Source organism: Mesoplodon bidens (genome assembly GCF_964165515.1).
Source record: "Mesoplodon bidens genome assembly, chromosome: 16".
NCBI lineage: Eukaryota > Metazoa > Chordata > Mammalia > Artiodactyla > Ziphiidae > Mesoplodon > Mesoplodon bidens.
Genome location: NC_138173.1, coordinates 31,167,873 through 31,193,955, shown reverse-complemented (window position 1 = coordinate 31,193,955; position 26,083 = coordinate 31,167,873). Strand labels below are relative to the sequence as shown.

Genomic DNA, 26,083 nt, shown 5'->3' with positions numbered 1-26,083 from the left:
GAGTGATGGTGGACTCGTAGAATGAGTTTGAGAGTGTGCCTTTCTCTGATATATTTTGGAAGAGTTTGAGAAGGATAGGTGTTAGCTCTTCTCTAAATGTTTGATAGAATTCATCTGTGAAGCCATCTGGTCCTGGGCTTTTGTTTATTGGAAGATTTTTAATCACAGTTTCAATTTCAGTGCCTGTGATTGGTCTGTTTACATTTTCTATTTCTTCCTGGTTCAATCTCAGAAGGTTGTGCTTTGCTAAGAATTTGTCCATTTCTTCCAGGTTGTCCATTTTATTGGCATATAGTTGCTTAGTGTCAGTTGTTACTTCTCCTTTTTCTGTTCTAATTCTGTTGATTTGATTCTTCTCTCTTTTTTCTTGATCAGTCTGGGTAATGGTCTATCAATTTTGTTTATCTTCTCAAAGAACCAGTTTTTAGTTATATTGATTTTTGCTATTGCTTTCTTCATTTCTTTTTCATTTATGTCTGATCTGATCTTTATGATTTCTTTCCTTCTGGTTACCTTGGGTTTGTTTGTTTCTGTCTTCCTTTCTTCCTCTAATTGCTTTAGGTATAATTTTAAGTTGTTTATTTGAGATGCTTCTTGTTTCTTGAGGTAGGATTGCATTGCTATAATCTTCCCTCTTAGAACGCTTTTACTGCATACCATAGTTTTGGGTCATTGTGCTTTCATTGTCATTTGTCTCTAGGTATTTTTTGATTTCCTCTTTCATTTCTTCAGTGACATCTTGGTTATTTAGTAGTGTATTGTTTAGCCTCCATGTGTCTGTATTTTTTACAGGTTTTTTTCCTGTAATTCTTATCTAGTCTCATAACATTGTTGTCAGAAAAGATACTTGATATGATTTCAATTTTCTTAAATTTACCAAGGCTTGATTTGTCACTCAAGGTATGGTCTATCCTAGAGAATATTCCATGAGCACTTGAGAAGAAAGTGTATTCTGTTGTTTTTGGATGGAATGTCCTATAAATATCAATTAAGTACATCTTGTTTAATGTATCATTTACAGCTTGTGTTTCTTTATTTATTTTCATTTTGGGTGATCTGTTCATTGGTGAAAGTGGGGTGCTATAGTCCCCTACTATGATTGTGTTACAGTTTACTTCCCCTTTTAGGACTGTTACCATTTGCCTTATGTATTGAAGTGCTCCTATGTTGACTGCATAAATGTTTACAATTGTTATATCTTTTTCTTGGATTGATCCCTTTATCATTATGTAGTCTTCTTCTTTGTCTCTTGTAATAGTCTTTATTTTAAAGTTCATTTTGTCTGATATGAGAATTGCTACTCCAGCTTTCTTTTGATTTCCATTTGCATGGAATAACTTTTTCCATCCCCTCACTTTGTTTGTATGTGTCCTTAGTTCTGAAGTGTGTCTCTTGTAGACAGCCTATATACAGGTCTCCTTTTTGTATCCATTGAGCCAGTCTATGTCTTTTGGTTGGAGCATTTAATCCATTTACATTTAAGGTAATTAACAATATGTATGTTCCTATTACCGTTTTTTAAATTGTTTTGGGTTTGTTATTGTAGGTCTTTTCCTTCTCTTGTGTTTCTTGCCTAGAGAAGTTCCTTTAGCATTTGTTGGAAAGCTGGTTTGGCGATACTGAATTCTCTTAGCTTTTGCTTGTCTGTAAAGGTTTTAATATATCCGTTGAATCTGAATGAGATCCTTGGTGGATAGAGTAATCTTGGTTGTAATTTTTCCCCTTCATCAGTTTAAATATGTCTTGCCACTCCCTTCTTGCTTTCAGTGTTTCTGCTGAAAGGTCAGCTGTTAACCTTATGGGGATTCCCTTGTTTGTTATTTGTTGTTTTTCCCTTGCTGCTTTTAAATTTTTTTCTTTGTATTTAATTGTTGATAGTTTGATTAATATATGTCTTTGTGTGTTTCTCCTTGGATTTATCCTGTATGGGACTCTCTGTGCTTTCTGGTCCTGATTGACTATTTCCTTTCCCATATTAGGGAAGTTTTCAACGATAATCTCTTCAAATATTTTCTCACTCCCTTTCTTTTTCTCTTCTTCTTCTGGGACCCTTATAATTCAAATGTTGGTGTGTTTAATGTTTTCCCAGCAGTCTCTAAGACTGTCCTCAATTATTTTCATTCTTTTTTTCTTTATTCTGCTCTGCAATAGTTATTTACACTCTTTTATCTTTCCGATCAGTTATCTGTTATTCTTCTTCAGTTATTCTGCTATTGATTCTTTCTAGAGAATTTTTATTTTCATTTATTGTGCTGTTCATTGTTTGTTTGCTCTTTATTTCTTCTAGGTCCTTGTTAAAAGTTTCTTGTATTTTCTGCATTCTATTTCCAAGATTTTGGATCATCTTTACTATCACTACTCTGAATTCTTTTTCAGGTAGACTGCCTATTTCTTCTTCATTTGTTAGGTCTAGTGGGTTTTTACCTTGCTCCTTCATTTGTTGTGTGTTTGTCTTCTCATTTTGCTTAACTTATTGTGTTTGGGGCCTCCTTTTTTGCAGGCTGCTGGTTCATATTTTCCGTTGTTTTTGGTGTCTGCCCCCAGTTGATAATGTTGGTTCAGTGGCTTGTGTAGGTTTCCTGGTGGATGAGACTAGTGTCTCTGTTCTGGTGGATGAGGCTACATCTTGTCTTTCTGGTGGGGAGGTCCACATCTTGTGGTGTGTTTTAGGGTGTCTGTGACCTTATTATGATTTTAAGCAGCCTCTCTGCTAATGGGTGGGGTTGTGTTCCTGTGTTGCTAGTTGTTTAGCATAGGTTGTCCAGCAACGTAGTTTTCTGGTTGTTGAGTGGAGCTGTGTCTTAGCGTTGAGATGGAGATATCTGGGAGAGCTTCCACCATCTGATATTATGTGGAGGTGGGAGGTTTTTGGTGGACCAATTCCTGTACTTGACTCTCCCACCTCCAAGACACAGGCCTGATATCCGGCCAGAGCAGCAGTATCCTGTCAGTCACATGGTTCAGAATGAAAGGGAGAAAGAAAGAATAAAATAAATTTATTAAAATAAAAACTAAAAAATAATTATTAAAAATATAAAAATACAAAATCAATTGAAAAAGGAAAAACAAGGAAGAAAGAAGGAAGAGAGCAACCAAACCTAAAAAACAAATCCAACAATTATAACAAACACTAACAGTTATACTAAAAGAAAGAAAAAAAAAAAACAGATAAACAAGCAGAAAAAACCCAGACAGAGAGAACCCTAGGAAAAAAACAAAGCTATACAGACAAAGTCATACAAAGAAGCATACACATACACACTCACACAAAGAGAAAAAATAATATATATATATATATATATATGAAAAAAGTAGGAAGAGAACAACCAAATCAATAAACAAATTTACCAATGATAATAAACTCTAAATACTAAACTAAGATAAACATAAAACCAGGAAAGAAATTGAATGCAGAAAGCAAACCCCAAGTGTACTGTTGCTCCCAAAGTCCACCGTCTCAGTTTTGGGATGATTTGTTGTCTATTCAGGTTTTCCACAGATGTAGGGTACATCAATTTGATTATGGAGGTTTAATCCACTGCTTCTAAGGCTGCTGGGAGAGATTTCCCTTTATCTTCTTTGTTTGCACAGCTCCTGGGTTTCAGCTTTGTATTTGGCCCCACCTCTGTCTGTAGGTCACCCGAGGGTGTCTGTTCTTTGCTCAGACAGGATGGAGTTAAAGTAGCAGCTGATTAGGGGGCTCTGGCTCACTCAGACTGTGGGGAGGGTGGGATATGGAATGTGGGGCAAGCCTGTGGTGGTAGAGGCCAACGTGATATTGCAACAGCCTGAGGCATGCCATTTGTTCTCCTGGGGAAGTTGACCCTGGATCACGGGACCATGGCACTTGTTGGCTGCACAGGTTCCCAGGATGGGAGGTGTGGATAGTGACCTGTGCTTGCACACAGTTTTCTTGGTGGCTGCAGCAGCAGCCTTAGCATTTCATGCCCGTCTGTGGTGTCCATGCTGATAGCTGTGGCTCCTGCCCATCTCTGGAGATCATTTAGGTGGTGCTCTGAATCCCCTCTCTTTGCACACCTCAAAACAATTGTCTCTTGCCTCTAGGCAGTTCCAGACATTTTCCCAAACTCCCTTCTGGTTAGCTGTGGCACACTCACCCCCTTCAGGCTGTGTTTACGTAGGCAACCCTAGTCCTCTCCCTGGGATCTGACCTCTGAAGCCTGAGCCTCAGTTCCCAGCCCCCACCCACCCTGGCAGGTGAGCAGACAAGCCTCTCTGGCAGGTGAGTGCTGGTTGGCACTGATCCTCTGTGTGGGAATCTCTCTGCTTTGCCCTCCACTGCCCTGTTGCTGTTCTCTCTTCTGTGGCTCCGAAGTTTTCTGCCTGCCACCCCCCGTCTCTGCCAGTGAAGTGGCTTCCTTGTGTGTGGAAACATTTCCTCCTTCACAGCTCCCTCCCAGAGGTGCAGGTCCCATCCCTAATCTTTTGTCTCTGTTTTTCTTTTTTTCTTTGACCCTACCCAGGTACGTGGGGAGTTTCTTGCCTTTTGGGAAGTCTGAGTTCTTCTGCCATTTTTCATTATGTGTTCAGTTTGAGTTGTTGTAGGTGTATTTCTGATGTATTTGTGGGGAGGATGGCGATCTCTACGTCTTACTCAGCCATCTTAAAGGTCTCCCTCTATCACATTGATTGATTTGTGTATATTTAAGAATCCTTGCATCCCTGGGATAAGTCCCACTTGGTCATGATGTATGATCCTTTTAATGTGCTGTTGGGTTCTGTTTGCTAGTATTTTGTTGAGAATTTTTGAGTCTATATTCATCAGTGATATTGGTCTTTAATTTTCTTTTTTGTGATATCTTTGTCTGGTTTAGGTATCAGGGTGATGGTGACCTCATTGAGTGAGCTTGTGAGTGTTCCTTCCTCTGTAATTTTTGGAAGAGTTTGAGAAGGATGGGTGTTAGCTCTTCTCTAAATGTTTGATAGAATTTGTGGGTCTTAGTTCTTCCCTAAATGTTTGATAGAATTTGCTTGTAAAGCCATCTCATCCTGGACTTTTGTTTGTTGGAAGATTTGTAATCACAGTTTCAATTTCATTACCTGTGATTGGTGTGTTTATATTTTCTATTTCATCCTGGTTCAGTCTTGGAAGGTTATACCTTTCTAAGAATTTGTCCATTTCCTCCAGGTTGTCCATTTTATTGGCAAATAATTGCTTGTAGTAGTCTCTTATGATCTTTTGTCTTTCTGAGGTGTCCCTTGTAACTTCTTTTTCATTTCTAATTTTATTTAATTTAGCCCACTCTTTCCTTTTCTTGATGAGTCTGGCTAAAAGTTTTTCAATTTTGATTATCTTCTCAAAAAATCAGATTTTAGTTTTATTGATCTTTGCTATTGCTTTCATTGTTTCTATTTAATTTATTTCTGTTCTTTTATGATTTCTTTCCTTCTACTAACTTTGTGGGTTTTTTGTTCTTCTTTCTCTAGTTACTTAGGTGTAAGGTTAGATTGTTTACTTGAGATTTTTTTTTTGTTTCTTGTGGTAGGATTTTATTGATATAACCTTCCCTTTTAGAACTTCTCTTGCTACATCCCATAGGTTTTGGGTCAGTGTGTTCTCTTTGTCATTTGTCTCTAGGTATTTTTTGACTTCCTCTTTGATTTCTTCAGTGATGTCTCAGTTATTTAGTAGTGTATTGTTTAGCCTCTATGTGTTTGTGATTTTTTTACACTTTTTTTCCTGTAATTTATTTCTAATCTCATAACATTGTGCTCAGAAAAGATGCTTGATATGATTTCAATTTTCTTATATTTACTGAGGCTTGATTTGTGACCCAAGTTGTGATCTATCCTGGAGAATGTTTCATGTGAACTTGAGAAGAAAGTGTATTCTGTTTTGTTTTTATTTATTTATTTATTTATTTATTTATTTTATTTGTGGCTGTCTTGAGTCTTCATTGCCATGTGTGGGCTTTCTCTAGTTGTGGCGAGTGGGGGCTACTCTTTGTTGCACTGTGTGGGCTTCTCATTTCTGTGGCTTCTCTTGCTGCAGAGCATGGGCTCTAAGTGTGTGGGCTTCAGTAGTTGTGGCACATGTGCTCAGTAGTTGTGGCTCCCCGGCTTAGTAGTTGTGGTTCAAGGGCTCTAGAGCACAGGCTCACTAGTTGTGGTTCATGGGCTTAGTTGCTCCGCATTATGTGGGATCTTCTCAGTCCAGGTATCAAACCCATGTCACCTGCATTGGCAGGCAGATTCTTAACCACTGCACCACCAGGGAAGTCCCTATTCTGTTGTTTTTGAGTGGAATATCCTATAAATATCAGTCAAGTCCATCATTTAAAGCTTGTGTTTCCTTATTTATTTTCATTTTCGATGATCTGTCCATTGGTGAAAGTGGGGTGTTAAAAAGTCTACTACTATTATTGTGTTACTTTCGACTTCCCCTTTTAGGGCTGTTACCATTTGCCTTATGCATTAAGGTTCTCCTATGTTCAGTGTATATATATTTATAATTGTTATATCTTCTTCTTGGATTGATCCCTTATCATTATATAGTGTCCTTCCTTTTCTATTGTAACAGTCTTTATTTTAAATTCTATTTTATCTGATATGAGTATTGCTACTCCAGTTATCTTTTGATTTCCATTTACATGGAATATCTTTTTCCATCCCCTCACTTTCAGTCTGTATGTGTCCATAGGTCTGAAGTGGGTCTCTTATAGGCAGAATATATATGGGTCTTGATTTTGTATCCATTCAGCCAGACTGTGTCTTTTGTTTGGAGCATTTAATCTATTCACATTTAAGGTAATTATTTATATATATGTTCCTACTACCATTTTCTTAATTGTTTTGGATTTGTTTTTGTAGATCTTTTTTGTCTCTTGTGTCTCCTGCTTAGAGAATTTCTTTAGCATTTTTTGTAGAGCTGGTTTGGTGGTGCTAAATTCTCTTAACTTTTGTTTTTCTGTAAAGCTTTTGATTTCTCTATCAATGAGATCCTTGTTGCGTAGTGTAATTTGGTAGTAGGTTCCCCTTTCATCACTTTAAATATATCCTGCCACTCCATTCTTGCCTTCAGAGTTTCTGCTGAAAAATCATCTTATAACCTTATGGGGTTTCCCTTATATATTTTTTGTTGCTTTTCCCTTGCTGCTTTTAATATTTTTTGTTGTATTTACTTTTTGTTAGTGTGATTAATATGTGTGTTGGCATGTTTCTTCTTGGCTTTGACCTGTATGGGACTCTCTGCACTTCCTGGACTTGATTGACTATTTCCTTTCCCATGTTAGTGAAGTTTTTGACTATAATGTCTTCAAATATTTTCTCAGAACCTTTTCTCCTTGTCTTCTTCTCCTAGGACCCTTATAATTTGAATGTCAGTGCACTTAATATTGTCCCAGAGGTTTCTGAGACTGTCCTTACTTCTATTCATTCTTTTTTTTTTTCATTCTGTTCCATGGCAGTTATTTCCATAATTCTATCTTACAGCTCATTTATCCTTTCTTCTTAGTTATTCTGCTATCTATTCTTTCTAGAGTATTTTTGATTTCAGTTACTGTGTTGTTTATCACTGTTTGTTCTTTAGTTCTTCTAGGTCCTTGCTAAATGTTTCTGTATTTTCTCGATTCTATTTCTGAGATTTGTATCATCTTTATGATCATTACTCTGAATTCTTTTTTCAGGTAGACTGCCTATTTCCTCTTCATTTATTTGGTTTTGTGTGTTTTTACCTTGCTCCCTTGTCTGCAACATAGTTCTCTGTCTTCTCATTTTGTTTAACTTACTGTGTTTGGGGTCTTCTTTCTGCAGGCTGAATGGCTGCAAGGTTGCATTTCTTCAGTCTTTTGGTGTTTGCCTCCAGTGTTTAAGGTTGGTCTACTGGCTTGTGTAGGCTTCCTGGTGTGTGCGTGAGGTGGGGGGGTGACTGGTGCCTGCATTCTGGTGGGTGGAGCTGGATCTTTTCCCTCTGATGAGCAGGACCATGTCAGATGTTGTATTTTGGTGTGTCTATGAGTTTAATATGACTTTAGGCAGCCTGTCTGCTAACGTGTGGGGGTGTATTCCTGTCTTGCTAGTTATTTGGCTTGAGGTGTCCAGCAGTGGGACTTGCTGGCTGTTGGGTGGAGCCAGATCTTCTTGTTGAGATGGAGACTTCTGGGAGAGCTCTCACCAATTAATATTCCCTGGGCCCAGTAGTTCTCTGGTGATCCAGTGTCCTGGACTCGGCTCTCCCACCTCAGAGGCTCACACCAACCCCTGGTCAGAGAACCAAGACCTTGCAATCTGCATAGCATGGAAGAAAAAATAATAAAGAAAACAAACTGACAAAGAAAAACCCCAAGACAAATGGTTATAGCAAAATCAAACAGAAAATCACACAAAGAAATATACATACACACAGAAACAGAAAAAAAAAACAGAGAAAACAAAACAGGAGAGCAAACAAACAAATAAATGAACCCAAAATTGAAAACAAACAATAAAAATTAAACTAACAAAAAAAAAAACCCAAATCATAAGCAGAAAGCAAACTAAAAAAGTCAAAGAAAGTATAAAACAAATGCACAAAAATGATGAAAAAAGAAAGAAGAAAACAAATGGAATAAATGAACAACAAAAAAGTACTATAAAAATTTTTAAAAATATAGTTAAAAATATAAGAACAAAACAAAACAAAGAAAAAAAAACAGGAAAAAATACAGTATTACAAAAAAAGTAAAAATAGAAAAAAGAAAAACATTAAAAATAAAAGCATAAAAAAGAAAAGAAAAAATAAATAAAAATTAAAACTTAAAAGAATAATAAAAAAGAACAACAGAATAAGCAAAACAATAAAAAATAGTAATAATAATTATTATTTTCCTGTAGCCTCAGCTGTCATTGTCCTTGACCCCACAGTGAGCCATAACCAATCCCTGCCTACACAGGAAGTCCTCTAATACCTCTAAGTAGGTCTCTGGACCTGACATGGGCACTGTGAGCCCAGCTCAAAATTTGACCTGCCCAATTCCTGCATGTACTTGCCCCCAAAGTCCACAGTTGTTAAAGCTAGAACAACCTCAACTGTGGGGACACTCGTCTATTCAGATATTCCACAGATGTAGGGTTTACCAAGCCAATTGTCAGGATTTAATCTACTGCTCCTGCAGCTGCATGGAGAGATTTCTATTCCTCTTCTTTGCTCACACCACCCCTGCAGTTCAGCTTTGCTTTTGGCCCCATCACTTACCTGCCCAGGCGAGAAGGGGCAAAAGCAGTGGCTAACTAGGGCACACTTACTCACTCAGGCCGGGGAGAGGGATGGATATGGCGGCCACACTTGAGATGTGAGGGGAGTGCCTGTGGTGGCAGAGGCCAGCAGGAAGTTGCAATAGCCTGGGGCACAATCTTCACTCTCCTGGGGAAGTTGTCCCTGGATCATTGGCCCCTCAACAGTGGCGGGCTGCACAAATCACTGGGAAGTTGTGGGCAGTGAGCTGTGCTTGCTCACAGGACCCTTGGCAGCAGTGGTGGCAGCAGTAGCAGTCAGCTCCTGCCTCTAGGGTCTGAGATAGCAGCTGCAGCTCGCACCCACCCTTGAAGCTCATGTAGACTGTGTCCTCTGCCTGTGAGCGGAAGAAGCTCCTAGGGCGGGCCTGCCCCTCTCCTCAAGCACCCCCAGCAATGGTTCCTTGTCTCTCTGGCAGGCCAAGGCTTCTTCCCAGACTCCCTCAGTTGTGGAACACCAGCCCCTCGGGCTGTCTTCATGCAGCCAAACCCAGTCCTCTCCCTAGGGTCTGACCTCTGAAACCCGAGTCTCTGAACCCAGCCCCCACCTGCTCTGGTGGGTGAGCAGACAAATGTCTCAGGCTACGGAGTTCTGGAACCCTCTGTGCAAGACTCTCTCTGCTTTGCCCTCCACACACCTGTTGCTGTGTTCTCTTCTGAGGCTCTGAAGCTCCCCCCAGTCGCTGCCAGTGAGGGGGCTTCCTACTGTGAGGAAACTTATCCTCCTTCACAGCTCCCTCCCAGAGGTGCAAGTCCTGTCCTGATTTCTTTGTCCTTTTCCTTTTTTTTTCTTTTTTCTTTTGCCCTACCCAGTTACATGGAGATTTTCTTGCCCTTTTGGAAGTCTGAGGTCTTCTGCCAGCATTCAGTAGATGTTCTGTGGGAGTCATTCCTTGTGTAAATGTATTTATAATGTGTCTGTGGGGAAAAGGTGAGCTCCACGTCTTACTCCTCCTCCATCTTGAGGGTTCTTCCCTGGCAAAAGATCTTTGATAGACCTTCTTATTTCCACTCTTCTCTCTAAGATCCGTTTTCAACAAAAGAGCAAAGATCATCTTCTGAAAATAGGAAACAGACCATATCCCTTTGTTAATTTAATCTCTTTGATGGCTTACCAGTGTACTCAAACTAAGATCCAAGCCCATCATATAGGTTTTCAGTGCTACTATCTTCTTGCTTATTACATTCAATTAATCTTCTTTCAGTTTTGATCATATAAAACTCTCCTTTTCTTGGAACACTCTTCCCAGCATTCTTTGCATAGGTATCACCTTCTTCTCTTTCTTTAAATTTGGCTTAAGTGTTACTTCTTCAGAGATGCTTTCCTGATCTCCTTATTTGAAGTATGTTCCCCTTATGTTTTCTTTTTCTCAACCCCTGATGTGTTTCCTTTATAGCATTCAATAATTTTTCAATTACTATAATTACATTTTTGTGTTTTAGTTTTTCATCTTCTGAATTCACTTGAATGTGGGATGATCAGAGTAGTGATCAGGTCTGTCTTGTTCTCTTTAGTATCCTTGGTACCTAACATGATACTTGGGATACTGGAGGTACTCAACAAATATTGTTTTAATTTAAAATGATAAAAAATGGTAGTAGAAACTCTTAGGGTAAATAAGATTACCCTGGTTACAAGCTAGAGACTCCTACCTAAATCTAGCCTGAAGATGTGTTTTTTTGGTTCATTTGTGTTGTGTTGATTTAGGCTAGTAAGTGATTTTAACTTTTTAAAAAATTCCTTTAGGTATAACATGAATGCTACAGTTTATCATAGTCCTCAGATACAGATAGTATTGAAATATTTTAACAATGAGGAAGGCCTTACATCTAGTAGAAAGGACACAGGATAATTTGTCAGATATTAAGATACTGTTTTACTTTGCCAGATATTAACCTCAAGAGGAGTTAGTTACTCAAGAAGTTGCTTGAGTATAGAAAGATCCAGGATGTGTCCCAATATTTGAATACCTCTGCCACTCCACTCCTGTCATCTCTAGCTGGCCCTTATAAGTATTTGAGTTTGTGACACCACTCTGTCCCTGTACAATTTAAAATAAAAAGAGAAGAGAGCAGAGAACAGAGCCTTGGGAAATGTCAACATTCAAGGACTGAGTAAAATAAATGAATCTCAGAAAGAAGCAGCTAGGGAAGAAAGAGCCATAACAACAACAAAATGGTTTTCTCGCAGCTCAGGGAGAAAAATTCTTTAAGTGGGCAACTGTGTCAATAGATAAGCGTGGAAAATTGTAGGCATTGGTGACTCCAGGACAAAAGCTTTCAGTAGACAATGGGTATTAAGTCAACTTTCAGTGGAGTGAGAAATAGTTGCAGACTACTTGAGAGTCATACTGAAGAGGGGAGTGGTATACATAGTCTGCCAGTGGTGTAGGGCATGAGGAAGTGTGTTGTCTGTAGACAATTTCAAAACAGTAATAAAGCTGACTGAAGTTCATCTTTTTTTTTTTAGTATTGCCATACTCTGGCAATTTTGAACAAGTTTAGGGTTAAAATTTTGTTACCTTCAGTCACCATTCTTACAGAGAAGGATAGTGTAACAGCTAGAATAGGGCATCAGGTCAAAAGAGGATGCCTTTATTAAACTAGATGGACTTGTGAATGTTTATATATTAAAAGAAAAGGATTAGCCCAGAAGAAGTGTTTTAACAGAGTAGAGTTTGTAATCAGTACTGCAATCTGAGGGCATATAGAAGGCCCAAAACACAGGAATGATTTAGTCTTGAATGAAAATAAGGCCTCTAATTCCTAGAGGAAGAATCCTTGACCCTTGATTCAAAACTGTTTCAATATAGCAAGTTGTAGATCTTTTTTATTTCTTAAATTAACACACAAATTCTGATTACATTATTAAGTAAGTTTTCATTATGTCCACTTTTGAAAATAACATGTTTCAAAAATAATGTCAGTATTCCAGGTGTGACTGCTACTAAGTTAGTTCATGGATTTCATGTAAAATAATTTTAAATGAATTGTGTTAGTAGATATATTCTAATTTCTGACATTAAATTAGTGTATTCTGCATTTGCACTTATTTCATACAGGTAACAAATATTGGGTGTTCAAGGACACGACTCTTCAACCTGGTTACCCTCATGACTTGATTACTCTTGGAAGCGGAATTCCCCCTCATGGTATTGATTCAGCCATTTGGTGGGAGGACGTTGGGAAAACCTATTTCTTCAAGGGGGACAGGTCAGTACACGCTTCACATGAGGAAAACAGTTAACTAATGTTTAGAGAAGTCAATATATCTAGTCTATAATAGGCATGTACATTTGAGGAAAGAATCTGTGTAGATATAAGCACAGGAATTAATAGAATTGCAACCATTTTTATACATTTAAAAATAATATTTAAGATAAATCTTCCTCTAATATACCCAAGTAATGTGACTTTCTTATGAATGTATATATACAGTATATATTCTTTCTCTTCTGTATACTCTTAACATTCCTATAAAGCTGTATAGGTAGTGTATTTTATCCTTACAATGCATTTTCTTATCATTTTACTTACTTTACTTAAAAAGTACTTTTTAAGAGATGCTTTTTTTTTTGCTTTTATATTTAAAGTTAAATTTTTACACTTTGCATACAGTTAATTTTGAACATATTCAAATACTTTCAGTTTAGTCATGAATTCTATTTCTTAGGACACTATTTATTTAGGTACCAGCAGATAGGTGCGATGAACTAACCAAACTATCACTGGACTAAATAAACACTTTTAGCTTGAAGTATAATATCTCTTGCTATTTTCTGTCATTTCTTTTCCTTTTATGACATTACTAACAGGGTTTGTAAAACAAAGTGAACTATTAGTTTATGACATACAGTAGCCACTAGGCATACTAACTTCACCCCCTGCCTACTTTTTGACAGATATTACATATAAAATATAAGATGAAGGTTATATTTTTATTATTTTAAATTAATATTAGGTTAAAAATAAAGATGAAAAATCAAATTTTAGTTACACTATTACTAGTTGGGTCAAAATGTGACACCCATAAATAACCTTCATTGTCAGGTAAAACTCAAGTATATTATTTTACAAGTAATTTTAAAGCACACACATGCACGAACACACATAAAAACAACAGGTTTTAATAAGCAACAAGCTAGTATTGAGTTTGCCTTATAATCTTAGCATAATGTAACCCTATAAAATGTCTCCAACTTCATGAGAAAAATAAGGATATAAACCTTGTTTATTTTACACTTTATAATTTTTGATAACGAGTGACTTAAAACATTGAGCTTTATCTGTGAACAAAAAGATCCTATCATTTGTGTCCATGGATAAAAATGTATACTTTTATTCTGTTACAAGCTTTTTATACATTTAATTTGTATATATTTCTATGGCAAAATATTCATAGCTTTTAATTCACTATCATGAAACTAAGGTTTTGTTGAATGTTTCTTACTAAATCACAAAACAAAAAAGATTCATCAAACAAAAACTCTATTAATGTAGAAGATACTGCTTATCATCACAAAAAGTATATGACTCTCAGTAAGATATGTGTAGTTAGAGTATGAAAAGAGAAGAATGAAGAAATTGCCACAGCATGGTGTCCCCTAATGAAAATAAATCTGTGGACTTATATTCTTTAAAATAACAACCCTCAGGTTGTTAGAGTTTAATTCCTCAGCTGGTTTTAATTGCTTGAATGTACTCTTTCAAGAGTAGGTTCAATACAATCCTGTATTGTCCCCACCCCACCCCCACCCCCAGAAAGGGGTAGAAACAAAAGGCTGAGAAGACACCATGGAGAAATTAACTTCTACAAGACAAAACATGAAAGCTTAACTTTCATATAACAGCTTTAATGAGGGTTTCATAGATGACAATAAAAACTGCCATTTTATTATCAGTTAGCCATACTTTTAAAAATGTTTCCATTCTAAAAACTTAGCACTTCTTGAAAAAATTAAGTTTAGAAATTAAATGTGAGCCACCTCAAGTCAGTGAAATCAATGAAGTTTACATACCAAATTTATAATGGAATAAAGATATAATAAATGAGAAAAGGAGTTTTAGTTAATTTATTTCTGACTTAACAAGCTTCATGCAAAATATAACAAATATATAGAAATACTTTGATTTTAAGTTCTGCTTAAATAACTGCTTTTATAGGTTTTAAAGATATTTAAAGCAGGATCCCAATTAATTTTCATGTGTGTGATCTTATATACTAGTTCATGAGTCATAGATGTTTTATAAACAGATGACTTCATATTTGTATAATTGCTTAATTCCAAAGTCACACAATTTATAAATACATTCATTCTAGATTAAAAGTAGATGGAAAAGACATTAAACTATCTAAGTCAAACATAAAAACAACGATTTGCTTATCACTTTTATATGAGAATTCAGTGAGTTTTTCTTCCTTATAGGCATTATATATTTACAATACTTATCAATTTTAACTTTATATATATATTTTCCATGTATATTTTGAGAGAAAACATTGAAAACATTTATCTTTATTTATTTCTTCCTCTTATTTCATTGACATTTTTCTGTTTTAAAAAATGTAAAACAGATTTCTATTTCTCTAAGGTTAAGATCAGAAAATGATTTTAGAGATAACCTAGTTCAGGTGTAAAAAACTCAATTGCTTTAAGGAATCAGGCAAATAATGTATACAGTGTTGGGTACAGGAGTAATATATATGGCAATAGGGAGTGATAGGTACTGTGATGAGCTGGAAAGTACAAATATTCTAGAAAAGCATTCAAAATCAGAATCATTTATATAATTTGCTAGACAAACAAAGCACACCTTTAAATTATATTTGGTTCAAGTGCTGCCATATGTCAGTCCTACATCATATTCACTTCCTACCAAAGTCTAGACTGCCTCAGTTACATTCCATAGGTATTCATCCTTCTGTACCTGACTACCTGTGGTGACAGCATAAATATGAGACAGCCCATTCTATTCTCAATAGCTCTAATTCCTGCTTGCATAAGATTTCTGTACTCATCTTGACATATCCCTCACTCATTTAGTTAAAATATTTTTTGAGCACATACTATGTGACATGTACTAGGTAACGAAGATATAGTAGTAAAAAAGACCACAAATATTCTGCTCCCATGGTCCTTAGATTCTATTAGGGGAGATAGTTGTAAACAGAGAAGAAATAAATGACCCTGATATGTTAACACTGAGAAACACTACAAGAAATATAATAGGTGATGATGTGATAGAGGCCCTTGGGTGGGAAGGAGTGGTTGAGAAATTAGTGTGGAGGTCAAGAAAGTCCTAAATTGTGAAGGGGACACTGATGCAAGGACTTTAGTGGGGAGAAATTTCAACCACACGAAGTTATTCAGAACAGTGTGTTGTAAGTACCTGAAATAGCAGTACAAAAGCAAAAATGTTAGAATGTTCAAAGTGGAAAAAAATATTGTGGCTACAGCATAGTGGGTAAGTGATCAAGGAGGTCACACATGTAAGCAGGGACCAGATTACGAGGCCCTGTTGAACATGGCAAAGACTGGATTTTTTAATTTTAAGTACAATGGAAAACATTGGAGGGTTTTCAACAGGAAAGTGCGTGTTCTGATGTGTATTCAAAAACATCGTTATGGCCTCCGTGTGAAGAATGGACTTCAAAAGTGGAAGCAAGGAGATTAATTGGTAGGCTGTTGAAATAGTACAGGGGGACACAATGGTAGCAGTGGAGATGGAGCAAAAAGTACAGTTTACATTTTGTATGTAATCATAACAAGTTTTTTTTTTTTTTTTTTTTCGGTACGCGGGCCTCTCACTGTTGTGGCCTCTCCCGTTGTGGGGCACAGGCTCCGGATGCGCAGGCTCAGCCGCCATGGCTCACGGGCCCAGCCGCTCCGCGGCATATGGGATCCTCCCAGACCGGGGCACGAACCCGTATCCCCTGCATCGGCAGGCGGACTCTCAACCACTGCGCCACCAGGGAGGCCCCAACAAGTTTTTTTTTTTATGGCTTGGATTTTAGGGGTGAGAAAAGCAAATCAAAGATAACATCTAGGTTTATTGCCTAACTAATTGAATAGATGGTGCCACTTCTGAAGATGTAGCAAAGAAAGAGTTTGAAATGTTCATTTTTGGTTTGAGATACCTGCTTACACACCAATTAGAGAAATCAAGCAGGTAGTAACAGTTCACAAGGAAAGGTGGGTTGGAGGCACAGATCTGAAAGTAATTTCATATAAATTGTATTGAAAGTAAGGGCGGACGTGCAATCTCATAAATATAGAGATAGCTAAAGAAGTGTCGATGAAATGATGGTTCTTTAAACAGATCTGTAAATTCAGATTAAAATGTCCAATTTCACTGTTTCACATATAGCATGGAACTCAGTCCCTCAGACTCCTACTTGTCCTTTTCTTAATATACTATAATTTTATACTCGGATACATTTTGATCTTCATAGCATTTAGCTCTAAAATGCTATGTTCCTAAATCATCTCAGCATCTTCTCACAAATATACCCAAGACTCTCTTGTCATACTTCATTCTAGGCTGAACTGTTGAGGACTTTAAGACATTTTCAAAGAAAGAAGACAAAATTTAGATCTATTTTGGTTTGTTTTATTATTATTACTACTAATAGCCAAACAGAAAAATACATTTATTTCCTATAGCTTAAGGTGTGTGTTTATGAAGTAATTCCTTTCTGTGTTTTTAAAATTATCCAACACAGTACAAAATGATATTTTCAATTCTGTTTTAATAAGGCTTCTGAAGAAAGAGATTTTGTATGATTATTTGGGTGTGAAAAAAAGTGGCCCTGGGTTTTGTGATAACAGAGGCAAGTAGTCTGACTCTAGAGTAAGAAAATGAGACAAAGTGGATGAAGAAATGACCGGATCATATGAAATCAACCTTGGAGTCACTTTCTGTTCAGTTTGAGTTCAGTATCCAGAAACATTAAAGTATGTCATTTCAGAATTTTCTATATCATTTATTTGTTCACACAGAAGGAATTTAAGAAATTGTTATATACTATTACACAGACAACTGTTTTGTCTTATGGTTATGACTCATGATCAAATCTAAAAAATGATGAATATAGCCCATTTCCATTCATAATTTATTTTAAAGGATTGATTTACAATGCTTTTCACAAAGAATCAGCAATTTAAAGTCATAATTCTACTGCAGAGATTATTGATATATCAGAAGAAAAAAACTATAAGCTTTATTTATAATAGCTACTATCATTTGCTGACCTTACTGCACAAAATTCCAAATTTTTTTCCATTATAATATCTAAATCATAAACCCCTCCAAGTGGTTTATTTACATAATGTTCCAGGTGAATATGCTAATATACTTCTCAATGAACCCATAAGCCTATTTTTCAGGGAGGAAAATATCAGTGGGATGAGCTTTTTTGTTCATGTTGAAATATGTTCAAATATGTTAGAAATTAAAATGCAAACCTATATTTATGAATAAGCCTCACCATTTTTATAAGGCAGCTGGATATAATGTGTATATATAATAATATAACAGACTGAATAATATTATGATTGAATATAGTTAGATGATTCTAATCACATTGAAGTTTCCTGGACATATATCAAAGCTGACACAGCAGGTAATCTGAGGGTCCGATCTTATGTTGAGTTTTTCAAAGATGGTGAAATGATGTCAAGTTATAGTTTTGCATTATCTACTAACAGAAAGAGGGAAAAATTGCTTTTATCCTTAAAAAATCATACCAGGATTATGTTCCTACTAGAGGGTACAATAAAATTCACATTCCATAAATATTTTCTTGAAATGTGATCTCAATAATTCTTATGTGTCTTTCACATAAGTGCTCAAAAAAGTGTTGGTAGGCAAATGGATCTATAAGCAAATAGTGCAAGGGATGAAGGAAAATTATATTGACACAATGAACATTAAGAATTTGAGTGAGGACCCCAAGAGGGTAAGATGACAGGGAGATTAATGTAAGAATGCTATGTCAAGGGAAACACTAGCATTACTGTGGTAGAAAATTGTACTAAACTATGAATCAAAGAGCATTAGTTTGAGTTTCAACTCTGTAACATTCAAGAAAAGCAAATGTGACTAAGACATTACTTTTGAATAATATGATGCCCAATGCTTTGTCATTGACTTAATTGCGTGACCATGTATACTATATCTATGTTAGGACCTCAGCATAAGTATGTTTTAATATGCAATATAAAAGATATTTGAGGGATTTTAGTGAAATAAGATTAAAATATTATATATATATATATATATATATATATATATATATATATATATATATATATTTACTTTATAGCTACAAAGCACTACATGAAGAATAGGTATTGTTACATGAACATTGTTATAACTACATCTTGGAGAACAAACCTGGTTTCTGAATATGTAGTAATCTTCCTTCAATCATACGTAGAGTGTGACCCCATTGTCCCTAGGATTTTAAATTATTCCTGGGTTAGCAAAATTTTAAAACTTGCTTTAAGTTATGGTTTATGTCATCTAAAAATGCCTTTTATTGTAAGATACATCATAATTTAATCTATCATTGAGGGGAAAACTCTGCCCAGTATAGTCTGACATAGTATTGAGATGTGAAATACCTATAATAGAGATGTGAAATGTGAAAAAATATGTATCTTAGAATCCGTGAAATAAGGTATTTGATGGTTTCTCTGTGAGAAGTTTTTTTTATGATCAACTTCAGGAAACAGTTAATATATATGACTATTGTAAATCCCATTGAAATATTTACATGAGAGAAGAAATCTGGAAATTCTGAGTGCAATCTCAACCTCATTAACCATGCTATATTCATCGCAGCCTGTTCTGTGATAGAGGAATATTCAAAAATAACTTAAAAGCAGATGTTTCCATGAAAGAAAATATACATTAGTTTTGGTAGAACTTTGCGCTCCCTACTTGTCTTCTTCAGAAAGATAGGCCTGACTACCGTTATTTCAGCTCAGTGTTTCTCCCTGAAGCTTTTCCTGATCTCTCTATCAAATCTGCCCTTATCTTCTATGTGATAAGAATCTATGACAAACACCTCTACAGTGTGTTTTCCTGTCTGGATAAAATCTGCCTTGTGGCTTATTATTGGGATACATCCTGAAACAATCTTTTTTTTCTTTTCCATGTGAACACTGAAGATGAAGGAAGTGCTAATATTCCACATGTTACTTATCTGAGGTATCTGGGAATCTATAGCAAAACATTCTTTACAAGATTCCACAGTTCTGTAGATGAAGGATTCTCCATAGACCTGAAACAAGAGAATATACAGAAAAGACTGGATTTTTTTTTCTTTTTCTGATTTAAGCTAAATGCCTAATCCCAAGATAATGCATTGTGTGTTACTTCACAAATCTGTTGGTGAAATGCTACCTTTAGCATATGTTAAGAGCTGTTTAGTGGTGCAGGGGAGAAAATGTTGTCAAACATATTTGTTATGTGTAGAAGAAAGAATAGTGACTTTTGAAATGGAACAGACTGGTTATAAGTCATTGTCCTCCAAGAATTCTCCTCTCTCAAACGGAGACAATGACAATTCTCTCAGGAGTTTATAGTGAATAAACATTTGATATAATGTATAGAGCATTATGCCTGCCCTAAAATAGGCAATATCACTGTGAACTCCCAATGGTTTCACCCCAGTATTGTCAATCCTTTTGAACATTTGGACATAAAATTTTTGACTCTTAGAACATATAGGCAATAATGAGTGATCCAAAGTAGGGAGGTTCACAATTTGTTCCTTAGATATCTAGTGGGTCTGCGAAAGTGGCCCAATGGCCACCCTGTGAAGGGATGAGAGTTCTGAGAGTTCTGACTCTTAGCAAGTTTTGCTTTTATCTGTTTATCCATCTATACACCAAGGACTCTAGTCAAGACTTGCCCTAAAGTCTACAGTCATATACCCAATTGCTTCATCAACAACTACTTTGATGTTTAACAGGCATCTGATTTTAACATGCTTAAAGTCAAACTCACAATTCCTCAAACCTCCTTAACTTACCTTTCCATGCTTCCTTATCTCACTGAATGGCAACATTATTCTTCTGGTTGTTCAGGCCCCAAATTCTTGAGTTATGCTCAACTTCGTTCTCTCACATACTGCATTCAATCCATTAGTAAGCTCTTTGGGCTTTTTCTTCAAAATAATATCCCAATCCCTTGAATTATCATCAGTTCTTCAGTACACATTCTAGCCCAAGGATTACTGAAATGACATCTTAACTGGTATCTCTTCTACTTTACTTCCTTCCATCTGTTTAACTCATAGCAGCAGTGTGTTCCTTTCAAAAATAAGCCATATCTTGAAGGTCTTCTGCTCAAACTCTTCATTGCCTTCACATCTCTCTTAGAGGAAAACAAAAGGTTTTGCCATAGATTAAGGGTCTATCTAATCACAGGTGCTGGTTCCCACTCTGACCTTGTCTCCCTTTTGCTAACTCAATTCTAGTCACTCTAGCCTCACTGTGGATGCTCAAGTGCTCCAGGCTTATGCCTGCCACAGAAACTTTTGATAATTAGTTACTCCACGTGAAATGTTATGCTCCTCAAAACTACAGAATGTTGCTTCTCACTTCTTTCTGCTCTCTGCTCAAACAACGGCTTATCAAAGACCTTGCTATCCAGTACTTTAAAATGGCTGACACATATTCTTAGATAACTTTTTCTGCTTTGTTTTCTTAATAGATCTTACCACCTCCTATGATAGTATACACTTATTGACAATTTTTTTTCCTGTAATCTCTACATATCCTAAAATGTAAGATTGGTAAGAGCTGGGGCATGCCTCTTTTGTCCAAGGTTGTATCGCTGGCACCTACAATAATTCTAGAAACACAGTAGGTTCTCATTAAATATTTGTTAAATAAATGAATGGGTAAATGGATCAAGATTATGCTTATTTCAAATGACGTATTCTGGTGCCTAAGTAAGATTTTTTAAAATCATGAAAACCTCTGATTTCTACATAGGTTGGTGATACCCTTTTGAATTGTAACTATGCTTAGCTAGAATTTTAAAGTTAATTTTTAGCAGACTGAAGAAATATAAAATAACATATCCATTTTTAGCATATTCTAAAAAGGAAACAGAATAAATTGTGTACACTGTCCTTGCATGATTTAAATCAGTTCTGTAAATCACTAACAAGTACATAGGTAGCATGCAGCAAGGATTTAATGAATGCTAGCTAGCTGTTATTGTTTGTATACATAATTGTCTTTCCTATGCATGTGTTGTTGTTGTTTATTTATCCTTTTCAGGTATTGGAGATATAGTGAAGAAATGAAAACCATGGATCCTGGCTATCCCAAACCAATCACAGTCTGGAAAGGTATCCCCGAATCTCCTCAGGGAGCCTTTGTGCACAAAGAAAATGGTATGCAACATGTGCATTATATATTTCATGAGCTTACTAAGTAGTTGAATAATCGATCCTACTTGTTCACTATGTTAAATGGTTAGAAAGTAACATACTAGGGCTATCTCATATTATATTTATATAAAATTTCCTTCATAGATTTATATTTAATATTACGCTCAAGACGTTTTTTTAACCTCAACATATTTTAGTTTATAAAAAAAAGTAATTTTTAAAAATGAAGAGTGTTAATTCCTTTGAAGTAACCTCACCTATTTTCTACTAAAATTCATGTAAAGATAATAATAACAGACATATGTGGGACAGGAGCTGGTCACAAAGAAGATATGTTATAAATGTGAGCTGAGGATTGTACAGCATGTTGAGGATTATAATTTTTCATGTGTGCCTTTGGCCTATAGTGTCAGCAAACAAGAAAGATCCCAGTTCAATACAGTAAGGCTAGAGTAGATGTATGATTGCTTAATAACAGAAACAGATCACAGAGCTGCTCTGCTCTCCATCTCAGGATTCGGGATTCAACCAGATCCTAAGGGAAGTTAGCCAAGCAATGGGTAATCAATACTCCTGTACCTGTTGGTAAAGTTTGAACACTTCTCTCCGCATTCAGGGATTAGTAAGTAGAAATAAACCATAATAATAATAATTCAAAATAAAATTTATACACAATATTCCAGAACAAAGGAAAGTGACATCAAACTGAAATACAGAGAAAAAGAAAATACCCTCTCAGATGATTTATAATAGGAAAGAGAAGAAAATAATACATTATGTGAGTCCTAAATAGCATGAAAAGTCTATAACATATATGCAACAAGAACAAAATAACATCACTTGCAAGAGGAAAATTAAATGCATCTGGGAGAGGAATATCGAAAAAAATTAATGAAGAAACAGGGGAAAATGAAAAATTGACACGACTCACTGAAAACAATGGCTGATCATCAGCAAATTGCCAGAGTTTAAGAAAGCTTTACACTGAGTACAAGCTTGAAGGAACTGACACCCAGGATGACACCAATCAGAAAAATCAAACACAAACTGTGTTTTGACCATTGTTATATGTAATTTATACTACATTCTGTGTAATGATATCCCACAAGTAAAACACTGTATGCTAAGTCAAAAAGAACCTTGAAGCCCTGATTATAGCACTTATTGGAATTATAGTTTTTTGTGTATTCTATTGGTTCAGAGAATTAAAGGACCAAGTTAAGATATAGCCTGTATGTGACAAAAGCAGAAATCCACAGGAGAGGACAGATTGAGATGAAACATATCTATCTGAGATAAAAAGGAAATCAATAAGAAAATAAAGTTACAATGCAGTCAAATTGGAGGCAGTAAAACCATATCAATATATGGCAAAAAACTACACAAACTATGCAGATGCAGAAGAAAAAGAAGTGAAAAAACGTGAAACATAATCACATGGAAAGTAGAAAACTGAGATGATCCCCTAAAATTAGAGCTGTCACCAAGAATCTAAGGGGGAGAGATTTCTTGAGGTTAGATTAAAGGGGGTTGTTTCAGCCCAGATAAAACCAACTCTAGCTTACATTTACAGAAGTTCAACCACTGCTCTAGACTGCCCTCAATAAAAGTTATCATACACTATGCACAAATATATGCAAAGAAAATTAAGCCAAGATCTTACCAGTGATTAAATATAGCAAGTTTGATAAAATGTTTTTCAATTTCTTTCCTTTATTAATATTCTAAAATGAATATAACTTTTATAATAAAAATAACTTTTAAAATAAGTAATAATTATTTCAAAAGATTGAAAAAGTACACATAACCTTAATTCCTTAGCATATTAACTGTTTTTTTTTTCCCTGTTTCTATTTGCAAGTCCATTAAAATTTGAGATTTGATTCAGGTTCTCTGGAAATAAATCATAATTATATAAAGATAAAAAATCTTCTGGCTGCATCTTGCCCCATGCTTTTTCATATTCTTGTCCATCTTAAAATAATATTTGTTTAATATAAATGGTTTCCTTACATTCAGAATTTAATATTTTCTTTTCACATGGCAAAGAATAACTTTGTAAAATGCTGGCAAAAAACAAAAAAAAACAAAACATGTTGGAAAAACCAGTGCTTACAAATGACAAAAAACTACAGATGAAACTTCAACATATCTATGTCTTCTGTACCTTACCTGGTCCAGCCCTTTCTTTGATATCCTTCAACATTGAGCTCACTTTTGATCTTTCAGGAATCCTTGAATATCCTTTTTGGTACACCATCCCTTGCACTCAAAATCTCATATTACAACAATCAATTTATATGCCTGTTTGTTATCCCCTCTAGTGTAAACTCTTCAAATGCAGTTACGTAGTAACCATTCAATAAACATTAGTTGTTGAAATTAATTTTACCCCTTCCATTACTCTAGACCTTCACTCCCTGCAGTGAAGGAGATCACCTATTTGTTTGAAAACCTTGTTCTGTAGGGTAGTGATATTAATCAATCTGGAACATCTTAGTCTAGATAGTCTACCAATAGCAAATTCTCCATTTTTAATTCTCTATTCAAATCTCATGCTTGTGTTTTTTTACCTTGAACTCAAATTATACATAACTTCTTCCCTTATGTTTTTTATAGAGAAGAGCAAGTTCAATTTATTGAGTAAAGACACATTTTTATATAGATATAAATAAATTTATATACTCAAAGCAATTCCGTATAAGGATAAGTCCATGCACATGATACTTGATGGTCATAAAATCAGAGATGATAGAGCAATGAAATGTTTTCTCTAATTCCTCACCCTTCCACCAAGGTAGGAATTTCTTCTTAGGGATCTTCTCTTTATGATAGTTTTCAAAAAAAAAAAAAAATCCCAGAAGCTTAAAATTGAGCTATAGATTTTTGAAGGATGTTTTCATATTAAGGTGGAATATGCCTTCCTATAATACCTATTGATATTATTTCTGTCACCTTGGCCAATGAAATGTGAATGTGTGGTGCGATTTACTGACTTCCCACCATCTATCAGTTGTGCTACATAAATCTTTTATCTAATTTAATAGTCCAACACAAATACCTCTTTACCTCATTTATAATTATTTATGAATGAGGAAAACAGCATCAGCTAGTTTAATTAACTTACTCATGATCATGAAAGTGGTGATATTTTGTCTACGGTTTGAAACTAGACCATTCTAGCCTCACTGAATTGCTCTAAGGCACTCTCTCCAAAGAGGAAAAATTAAAACATCTTTTCCTACATTATATCATTAAGGTCATTGACAATCTGTCATGTCTGGCCAGATTTTTCATTTTGTCATATTAGATATACCTTAGGCTTTCTCAGAATGTAGCTTTCTAATCCATCATCATTCCAGTTTTCACCTGTAACCATCTTAATTTAACAATTTTCTTATTTTCCTCTTTATTTTTAGCCCCTGAAAATAGCTACAATAATCCAAATGATATGACTTATGCCATATATATATATATATATATATATATGAATTATTTCTTCTTGATTTTGACAGTGTTTTAAGCAATAACATGAGTTTTTAACTTATACTAAAATTGTAGTAAATAATCGCTGCATTTACCTGCCTTCAAATCTCTAAGTTACTTGCTGTCAGGCCCTGCCTCCTAGGTATTCTATATTCTCTCCTTAGAAAATGAAATTTTAAGGTTAATACAAGATTCTGCTTTAACACTGCTGCATTTTATTTTACTGATTATAGCTCCACTTTTAGCCTGTTAAAATAGTTTGACTCTTGATTCTGTTGGTGTATTAATTCTCTACCCCGACCCTTATGCTCTGTTAAAATCTACACGTGGGATTCAAACAAATATTTTCACAAGACCCAGGTTATTCATTCACATTTGTTAAACATTAATTAACATTTTACTAATACATATACAATAGTGGAAAACAGAGAGAACACACAGGCACTGCTATGTAGGATCTTCTATGAAGTTATAACACGACAGCTATGGTAGACAATTTTTCCTTACATTTTAGGACTAAACAATAGAACAGTCACCAGTGAAAACCAATCAAATACAAGAAAAAAAAAGTCATCACATAATTCATTACAGCCTAACTGACTTCTACCTCAGAATTTCTCAAAAATGATACTTCAGGTAAGAGTTCATCTGAAGTTTCTACTCTTAGTAAGCATAACATCTATAAGATTATAACATCAAAGCTACTCACAATAGAAAAAAAAGTATATAAACGTTTCTTCAACCCACTGATATTTCATAAACAGTTAAAAAATTATTGAATGAGATGAATTTTTCAGGATCAACGTTTGACAGATTTCTATTATCAAGATTTTAGGCTACTTCTTTTCAATTACTTTTATTCTCTTAACTCCTGATGACTAGACTTCTTACCTCTAACAAGTGTATTCAGCCTACTACAATTCTACTGTATATGGAGTGTGTTAGTATAAAACT

General features: G+C 35.3%; 1 protein-coding gene across 1 annotated transcript in view; it reads left to right on the top strand.

Moving 5' to 3' along the window:
- Positions 1-26,083, top strand: part of MMP16 (matrix metallopeptidase 16) — a 347,840-nt gene that overhangs the window by 318,651 nt on the left and 3,106 nt on the right. Inside the window, exons 8-9 of the mRNA XM_081258113.1 lie at positions 12,294-12,444; positions 21,531-21,646. Of these exons, the coding sequence (XP_081114239.1) occupies positions 12,294-12,444; positions 21,531-21,646 (267 nt within the window). The remainder of the gene's footprint in view (positions 1-12,293; positions 12,445-21,530; positions 21,647-26,083) is intronic.